At 38.2% G+C, this 10,206-nt stretch overlaps 1 protein-coding gene across 1 annotated transcript in view; it reads left to right on the top strand.

The window, feature by feature from the left end:
• ANXA5 (annexin A5) overlaps positions 1-9,983 on the top strand; it is a 30,719-nt gene extending 20,736 nt beyond the window's left edge. Inside the window, exons 9-13 of the mRNA XM_058721485.1 lie at positions 5,022-5,115; positions 6,241-6,336; positions 7,863-7,921; positions 8,138-8,260; positions 9,450-9,983. Coding sequence (XP_058577468.1) covers positions 5,022-5,115; positions 6,241-6,336; positions 7,863-7,921; positions 8,138-8,260; positions 9,450-9,512 — 435 coding nt within the window. The 3' untranslated portion in view covers positions 9,513-9,983. The remainder of the gene's footprint in view (positions 1-5,021; positions 5,116-6,240; positions 6,337-7,862; positions 7,922-8,137; positions 8,261-9,449) is intronic.
• Positions 9,984-10,206: the final 223 nt, after the last annotated feature.

Below are 10,206 nucleotides of genomic sequence, written 5' to 3' on the forward strand. Positions count from 1 at the left end.
TGTTGGTCCTACACCATTGAAAAAGGAAGGGTCATATTCACTCCTCCAGTTGACTTCTCTATGAAACAACCATTGGATGTGTAATCTGACTTTGGTAATGGGAAAGAGAAGGTGTTAGTATTCTTTTGGGTGGGTTGATTTTGTAATGGCTTTGGAATGTTAGCATCTTTTTGTCTAGCTGGAGACAGAAGGAAAGCAAATGATCATTTACTGAGGACTGTCTATGCAGTATTTGATGCTTCTCTTACTGTCTGTCCTCCATAGAATGCAAACCAATTGTGTCACAGCCCTATATAAAACATTAAAACTTCAGTGTATCCATTATCTTCAGAGTAAAGTTCAAGCCTTAAATATGGTTTATAAGCCTCTTTGTTATCCCTTGCTTTCTTATGCCTCCAGCCTCTCTTGCTTTCTTTCTCCACCTCCCCCTTCCTCCACCCATTCACCTGACTATTTCCTCTTCAGGAGTCAGTCTTCAGGTTAGCTACTTTTCAGATCTCCCTGCCTGACCCCTCCAAGTATATGTCAGGTGCCCTTAGGAAAGACTGTAGAATCTCCAGCTTCCTGTCGCAGTCCACCCAACTTATATTGAAGCTGCCTATTCACTTGTCTGCTTACCCAGGGCACTCTGAGCTGTCAGTTTGGTTTGTATCCTCTGGATCTAGCATTTAGTAGGCATTCAGTATATAACTGGTGAATGGATTAGTACATAATTGTGAAGTAGAGGGGATGATTTTCCTCTTATCCATAAGGAAACCGAGGCTCAGGGATTTGAGAATCAATCCCATGGTTCCCACTGACTAGTGGAGCTGGATTCATACCTTTGCCAGTCTAACCCTCAAGCTCTTTCTCTTTCAACTAGACAACAGTCTGTGTTTTTACCTGTTAGTTCCTCTCCCTTGATTCCTGTACCATGTAAAAGGTTTATTAAATATAGATTTGAAGCACAGGTCTAGCTTAACTCTACATTCTTGAAGGAAGAAATTTGGCTCCTTGAGGAGAAAGCTCTAGTCATCCCTTCAAACCTGTACTCCTGACTATTAGAAATGACCTTATTGCTTTCCAAGCATTAATTATTTGTGGGTTTTGTAGGAAACAATGTGATTCTCATACTCCTACTCTCAAGAGTAGGAGTGCTAGGTGCTTTTTAGTGGTCACTGTGGAAGAAGCCAACTCTAGTAGTCTCAGATGAATGCAGTGAGTCTTACATTAGCAGTAGGCTGATTTCTCAGCATAGCTGGTGATGTAATGAGAGCATTGCTGCAGTGTGAGGCTAGGGAGTGGAAACAGTGCATTTTTACCTCAATTTCATTGATTTCTCTCCTCAGAGTACTCAGTGTATAGCATTGCTTCTTGAACTTTTAAGTGCATGTGAATCACCTGGGAATATCCTTAAAACAGCAGATTCTGATTCAGTAGGTCTGGGTGGAGCCTGGGATTCTGTATTCCTAACAAGCTTTCAGGTGATACCTCTGTGGTTCTGGGACCACATTTTGAGTACCGGGTCTATATAGGTGTCACTTAGCTGCTGTGCAGAAGATATGACCATTCAGAACCCTGAAGGGGAAACTTTATATCTCCGAAAACTGTCTTATGAAGTTACTTTAAAATATCCCTGAAATAGAATCCAGGTTTTCTTTACACTTTCGGTGATTAGGAACAACATAGAACATGCTATACGGGCCATCAGTCTTTGATTCTATTATTTTTTTTTTTTAATTTATTTATTTTGAGACAGAGAGGGAGTATGAGCAGGGAGGGGCAGAGAGAGAAGAAGCGAGAGACAATCCCAAGCAGGCTCCATGCTGTCAGCACAGAGCCTGATAGGGGGCTCAATCTCGTGAACCAGGAAATCATGACCTGAGCGAAAATTAAGGGTCCAATCCTTAACCACCTGACCTAGCCAAGCACCCCAGTTTTTGATTCTTTGAAATATATTAACTAATTCAGCCTGTTAAAAATAATTATCCTTTCATCCTTAGGAAACAGAACACACCTAATTCTTGTAGCAAGGGCAGCTGGACTGTTCTCACTAATGGGAATTTAAGATTTCTTAATTGAGAGTAAGCTGAGACAAAAAAAGGGCACTTGGCCCTTTTATAAGCTTTTGAATTTTTTCTCTACCGAAACCTGGCGCTAAGAGAATTCATTCTGTTTCAGGAATTTGATAAGTCACAGTGAGTCATTCACCTGGGAAATTAACATTTTTGTGGATAATCTACTTCACTCTCTTACATTTTTAATGCTTTAAACTGATTTTACCTCTTCCCCCCCCCCCCTACTCTAAATTCTTGTTTCATGCTCGTAGAGAAAAAGCTATGCTCCTAGGGGAAGGAGGGGGAAGAGAGGGGAAGGAGAAGGAATCAATGTTTACCGAGTATCTGCTTTTGATGACCTGATACTATTTGATGTAGTCATTATATAAGTTACATAATCTGCATTAACGCCTTTGTAGAAATATTATTCCTACTCTGTAGGTGAAAACACTGAGACTCAAGAAGAGATTAAGTAACTCATCTAAGATCTCATAGATAAGGACAAGGACCAAATCTTTTTGACTCTAAAACCTTTGCACTGAACCAGGGGTTATCAAACTGAGCTAAACTGTAAAGCCCACTCTGAGGGAAGAGGGGAGGATGAAAAGGTGTGAGGGTCCTTCATCCAGAGCAGCTCCTTGGATATTTGCCATCCTCATTTAGAAGAAAGGACTCTTAACATTCAAACAAGACAAAACCAAAACTTTAAAAAATCATTGTTCCAGGGCGCCTGGGTGGCTCAGTCAGTAGAGCGTCTGACTTCAGCTCAGGTCATGATCTCATGGCTCCTGAGTTCGAGCCCTGCGTTGGGCTCTAATGCTGACAGCTTGGAGCCTGGACCCTGCTTCGGATTCTGTGTCTCCCTCTCTCTCTCTCTCTGCCCCTTCTCTGCCCGTGCTCTCTCTCTCTCTTTCTCTCTCAAAAATAAATAAACATTAAAAAAACTTTTTTTAAAATCATTATTCCATGTGAAGATTATCATTACTGCATATGATTTACTCAGTAGTTTTAGAATATGTATTGATCTAAAACATAATTCTTTTAAGAAAATTAAGAGATTCTAGTTTTTTTTTTTTTTTTTTTGAATGTTACTTATTTTTGAGAGAGAGAGACAGAGTGTGAGAAGGGGAGGAGCAGAGAGAGAAGGGCACACAGAATCCGAAACAGGCTCCAGGCTCTGGGTTGTCAGCACAGGGCCTGATGTGAGGCTCAAACTCACAAACTGTGAGATCATGACCTGAGCTGAAGTCGGACACTTTATCAACTGAGCCACCCAGGCACTCCAAGAGATTTTAAATAGCCATTTTGCAAATGATTTCCATATTACAGGCCTAACTCTGCCATACCTGCTAGAGAAAATTTCTAGAAATATGGAATAGTTGTTCAGAAAGGAGTACTTCAGTAATACTTGCAGGATTGTGTAGAATGCACCCCCTCTTTTAGGTGTCAATGTGTATGTATATCTTATCTATGTGTAGAAAATGTAGAGGTAGTAACTGATATCTTTAGGATATTGGCATTCATGGTAATTTTTTTTCTTATTTTTTTTTTCTTTTGTTATAGAAAATTTCTCAGTGAACATGTGTTATTTTTGTAATTAGGTTTAAAAGTTATTTTAAGACAGGTCTATAACACCATGATGTAGTTCTAAAATTTAGATACTTGCACAACTTTCGTTGTAACTCTTTTCAGTTCTGAAGAACATGCTCGCATGACCAGGATTGGTATTATTTATTTTTATCATTAAAATAAATCATTTTCAAAATTGAGTGTAAAGATGTGACTCATTTTTTAAAATTTCCTGGAAATATAACAAAAACTAGATCTATAATCACCATAATCTACATTTTTAAACACACTATGATCAAAATTTCTACATCTAAACACGTGCTGTGATCTCATCACCTTCTGTCCTTATGTGGTATGCCACTTGTGAGCATAAAGGCAGCTGAAGGCTCAGCAAATTGCATTTGTCTTGGCTTAATAGGTATACTTTACCTGGAAATGAATAAAAGGGTAGTATAGACATTTTAAAGATTGATGCATTGGGTTTTAATAAATTATCCACATCTCAATAAGTGGGATCAGGTTTAATGATGATGTTTATATATAATTTTATTTTATTTTTTTTAGCAATTATATGAATACTAAAAACCATATAGTCTCCATTTAAGAAGTAAATCTGGACAAACTATTCAACAAGTATATGTTAATTGCCTGCTGTATGCCAAGTGTTGTGATCTACCCCCAACCTTTTAAAAAGTCATTGTGATATTTTATTTTTATTTTATTTTTTAAATGTGCATTTGTTTATTTTTGAGAGAGAGAGAGAGAGAGAGACAGAGAACCAAGCAGGCCCCATGCTTTCAGTGCAGAGCCCGACCTGGGGCTTGAACCCACGAATGCTGAGATCATGACCTGAGCTGAATTCAAGAGTTGGACACTTAACTGAATGAGCAACCGAGGCTCACCCCCCACCCCCATTGTGATCTTTTAGAAATGTGAAAGCTCTTTGTAGCTAGTTTTGGTTAAACTGCAGTTGAAAAGGGAAAATATGGAGTTTATTTTTTTATCATGTGTTCCTGAATAGCTGCTGAGTAAGCAAAACAGAAAATGTAGACCATTTAGCTTCTAGTTAAATTCTTTCCCAGTCTGTAAGTGGATGTGTCAAGAGTGAAGTGATCAGAAATTTCTGCCAACCACACCATTGCCCCTGAAAGACACAGCATGGTAGACATTTTGAGACCGTTTAACCTTGCCCCATTGTTGTGCTTTATTCCTTTGACTCACTAATCTGTGGCACAGTTCAGTGGCAAGCTCCAAAGTAGCTCCATACTCACCTCATTGAGTTTAGGAAACAGAAATGAAAAGTGTAAGATGGTGAATCGGGCACATTAACGTACAGGGAATAAAACACAGGTATGATTCAGAACCTGGAAACGAGAGGGAGGGACAATATACTAATTGAGGTTGAAATTTTCACAGGCTTTGTTTCAAGCTGGAGAACTGAAATGGGGGACAGATGAAGAAAAGTTTATCACCATCTTTGGAACACGAAGTGTGTCTCATTTGAGAAGGGGTGAGTGAAAAAAAAATGTGTATGCTGCTGGTACTTTGGTTAATTTTGAAAGTACAGGAGCCAGTGTGCCAAAATATGTACTGTTTAACAGACACTTACTGAGTGAATCAGTTTTTGTATTTCTTCCTTTTGGTAGCCATGAGAAATCTCACAATTCTCTTTGCTGCTGTTGTGTTTACAGAACTAGAGATCCTTAGTTCCCCTTTGCAATCAGAGGGTGAGGAGGGAGCTAGGCCTCTAGATTGTCACTCTCATTGTCACAAATCACTGAGCTGTGTGTGGTTCACTTCAGTATTTCCTCCTAAGTAGTGGGATGCATGACCTCATCTCTAGACATTCATTCAGTTCTTGTGGTATCAAGTGGGAATGAGTTCAGTGGCCTTACTAATCGGGGCTTTAAAAACTGGCTTTTCTGTAGGTAGCATTCCTTGGCTGATTTGGCAAGACCTGGGCTCTTTTTGTTTTTCTGCACCACTGTCCTTGGTATTTTGGGGTTTTCTTTCTCATGCTCTGTACCTCATTTTCACAGGATGGCTACTGAAGCTCCAAATTTATCAATCACTTTAATAGCAAGAAGAAAGGGACAAACCAATCATACCTGTTTATCACTTAAAACAAATTTTTTTTTTCAATGTTTATTTTTTAGAGACAGAAAGCATGAGCAGAGCACGAGCAGGGGAGGGGCAGAGAGAGAGAGGACCGAGGATCTGAAGTGGGCTCTGCGCTGTCAGCACAGAGCCTGATGTGGGGCTCGAACTCATGAACCATGAGATCATGACCTGAGCCGAAGTTGGATGTTTCACCAACTGAGCCACCCAGGGGCCCCTGTTTATCACTTTTTAATAAGGAAAGAAAAATTTCTCAGACTCCTCTCCAGCAGATTTACCTTTGGGTCTCATTGGTTGTAACTAGTAAGTAGAGGCCAGGAAATCAGTGAACAAAGAACATTTATAATCCATTGTTGAGGGCTTGCCATATTGAGGCTCTACAACAAAGTCCAGGTTCTGTCAGCAAGGAAAAAGGGGAGATTTGTGTTCAGTAGGACAATACATGCTTAGAGTAAATACCTTCTTTCCTTGCAGAACGATCTTTACATGATTAAGAAATTATTTTCCTTTCTTATAGTGTTTGATAAATACATGACTATATCAGGATTCCAAATTGAGGAAACTATTGACCGAGAGACTTCTGGTAATTTGGAGCAACTACTCCTTGCTGTTGGTAGGTAGTTTTACAATGTATATAAAATTTATGGTGTTAAGAGCTAAAGCATTTATTCAATTGAAGGTGTATCTGAAAAGAACCACTTCTTTCTTTATGAAAAGAAGGTCTTATGATATTTGGGTGAAGCAAACTCCTCAATTTCCAATTCAAAGTCTGTTTTGATGTTGGAAATGAATTAATCTGGTTAGTTCATCTAATCCCATGGAAATACTGAAACAATTGTTTGAAAGTCATTTTGAAGCTGCATTAAAAATATTACTATTTTATTATGAATCTGAAGTGTCAGCATTATCTCAGAGGCTTTTAAATATTTCAGATTCTTGTGGAATTTTAGTATTCTTTTGAATACTGTCCTCACAACTTTGAGGCTGACTGAGAAATTGGAATCTGAGTTAGAAAAAGTATCTTTTGTATGATGGAAGATATAATAATGGTTATTTTCAAATTAATTTAGAAATTGGTTTCAGCTAAATATTCAGAATGATCTAGAAACATTGAAGAACTGAGTTTGTATATACTCTCTAAATCCAGGGAGAATCTAGTTTGTGAGCTCCCAGTGGCCCTAGTTTTCATATGGGTTTGGAGTGAACCTGTCTGCTGTTTGTTCTGAGTACTTGGCATTGATCTCAAGTTCTGTGCTATTTTCTGGAGAATAAGCTAATGACGTTCATGAACCACCACTAATAGTAGCCTTTGGTTTGACTTCCGCAGTTAATGAATTTTAAAAGAAAACTTTTAGACAGCCCCTTCATAATTACAGTAGATTTGAAATAATGACATTTTTAGTTACTGGTGGCTGTTTTGTTTAAGCGTTGGAAAAGAGAGAATAACTCCACCACCCCCAATTCATGGATTGTTATTTCTGTATATTAAGAAATTTTCATATGGATAGTTTCTGAAGTTGAGCCAACTGAGGTCTGAGCAGCCCTGAAACAGAGTAGATACATATATGTTCAGGGAAGATACTCTTTTTCTCTTATCCATTTATCTGGGTGTTTCTACTGAATTGGGTAAGTCTCATGCTGCTCTATGTAAATCATGGATATTAAAGAATATGGAGAGAATACCTAGGTTAAGACTATAGAAAGATAGTCTAAGATTTGTCGAAGGTTAGATAGAGTGGTTACCTTGTGTTATTTGCTTGAATGTGTTGGATTTAAAACTTCTAGGATGCCTGTATAATTTATTGAAGATGAAGAAAGTTGTGGGTAATAGCCCAGGCCACCCAAACTGTGATAGCAGAGAGGTACTCATAGAACAAAGGGGAGTTGAAAAACTCACGTGCCCTGTCCTACACACCTTTCTATGTAGAACTCAGAACTTTAAGTAAATCTCAACCCAGTTGCTAAGAAAATACTTGGTGAATAAGGAGATCAGATCAGCTTGCAAATGAGCAGTTTTTTAGCCTATGTTACTTTTATATTTGTAAAGTAGAGCAATAAACATGAAGCAACTTTTGGTTTTTAATTACTTAATTCTTTTCCTATCAGAATAGCATCTGACCATTGTATTTATTTTCTTAGTGAAATCTATTCGAAGCATACCTGCCTACCTTGCAGAAACCCTCTACTATGCTATGAAGGTAAGTGCATACCTGGAGTCTTACATCTAATTAATTTATCTTTCTAGTTATCTTTGCATATTATTATGATTTAAATGATAGACTTTGGGTTTTTTTATTCCCCTTAAAACATGCTACCAAATTGTTTTACTTTATTGATTCATCCTAACTCAGGAGAGTTTGATGCCATATTTGACATTTTTAAACAATGTGCCTCTCTCTTTTTCCTTATTAAAGGGAGCTGGGACAGATGATCATACCCTCATCAGAGTCGTGGTGTCCAGGAGCGAGATTGATTTGTTTAACATTAGGAAGGAGTTCCGGAAGAATTTTGCCACCTCTCTTTATTCCATGATTAAGGTAGTAGAATCTTTCTTTAAATTATGTTCAGAAATCCAGAGCAGACCAATAGATAGCAGGTAAGACATGGATGAGAGAACCCAGTTCTTGGTTAAAGTTTACAATTTTAGTCGTGTGATTAGAGCTATGACTTATGAAACTTGGCATAATGTGTCCTAAAGTCCGGATGATGGCTCCCAAGTGAAAGATTGGCTCTTGGTAAGGCTTGAGGCTTTTGGTGAGCCTAGCAGCATTATTTAGTAGTGGTGACAGATGACTCAACAAACCCAACCCCTGCCCCTGATGATAAGGTGTTTGTTCTTTCTCTCTTTTATCAGTTTCAGCTGTCTTTATTAGTTCCTCCTTCCTCCCATATCAGACTTTCCTTTCTTTATTGTCTGTTATCAGCTTGTCTGTGGTATTGGTTCATAGTTCAGGAAAGAGCCAACCAGGTTATATCAGAAATAAGTAAAGAGCTTGGGTATTACTATCATTTTTGTCTCTTTAAAAGCAAGGGAGACTGTGGCCTAAATTTAAAGTTGGCTTAAGGCCTTTTGACTTTCTTTCCTTTCTCTCTTTTCACTCTCTCTTCTTTCTTTTAATAAAGGGGAAAGTGGGCCATATGCAAAGCAGGATCTCAACTGAGCAAGCTTTGAACTTTGTGTGTGTGTGTGTGTGTGTGTGTGTGTGTGTGTGTGTGTGTGGTGTGGCTGGGTTGAAGGACACTGGAGAGTTCTTGTATGCACTCTGAGCTTGAAAGATTAATTTATCCTACATATCTGTATATGAGATAAGCAGAGGTAAAGCTTATCCTGCTCCTCTGTCTTTGAAGCAAAGACATAACAGTCACACAGTCCCAGGATTGCCTCCCCTAGCCAGACACATAGTATATGATAGAAACTTAGAGGTTTAGAAACCTTGATTTGAATATCATTGTAAAATCTTCCTTGTTCTCTGTATTACTAACTGAAGAAGAGCGTACTTCATTGTCTTAGAGCTGTGCCTTTAAGGGGTGCAATTAGAAATTAAACATATGTTACATTGGTAGGAAACTCCTGGTATGACATTCCTGATGTGAAAGTCACATACACAGAGATTATCCACTTGAGACAAAAGTCACATGAATAAAACTTTTTGCCAGACATTTAGTTTTTTATTTTCTGAGGCTTCTGTGACTCACAGAGCTTAACGGAATACATTTGGGTTTCAGGGTGATACGTCTGGGGACTATAAGAAAGCCCTCTTGCTGCTGTGTGGGGGAGAAGATGACTGAGGTACCAGCTGGAAAGAGATTCCTGTGCCGTGCCTACCACCGCCGCCATGACCTTCCTTCACATCTCGCTGCACTTTCTGTATGCTGGTGCTTGACACATTGCCTTATTCATGCTAGTATGCTAATGACCAAAACATACATGTTGCAGAAAAAAATAGTGGTGCTTCTTTCTGATATTCAGTTAAGATCTTTCTCTTTGTTTATTATAGTACTGGAGTGTACTTATGTTACTAAAGTCTAAAGTCTGTGTCATTTATACTTTCTTTTAAAAGATGAGACGCTTTTAGCCTTTTTAAAAAACTTCATTTATATTAAATTGATAACCGTATTTCCTTAATCGGAACTCTAGCCTTGAAATTATGAACTCCTGGAAGTGTTACTAATCAAGTTTGCTACTAAATTAAACCTGGTTTCATTCAAAAGATTGTATTCAAAAGATTAATGAAAAATAAACATTTCCTTCCTCCTGAATTATCTGTATGTGTTCAGAAAAATTTTTTAAAAATCATTTTTATTTGAGTATGGTTGGTACAATGTTACATTAGTTTCAGGTGTACAACATGGTGATTCAGCAACTCTACAGGTCGTGCTGTGCTCACCACACATGTAGCTACTACTGTTAGCATAGAACGCTATTACAAAACCAATGACTATATTCCCTATGCTGTGCCTTTTATTCCTATGACTTCCTCAT

Source organism: Neofelis nebulosa, chromosome 3 (genome assembly GCF_028018385.1).
Source record: "Neofelis nebulosa isolate mNeoNeb1 chromosome 3, mNeoNeb1.pri, whole genome shotgun sequence".
Classification (NCBI taxonomy): domain Eukaryota; kingdom Metazoa; phylum Chordata; class Mammalia; order Carnivora; family Felidae; genus Neofelis; species Neofelis nebulosa.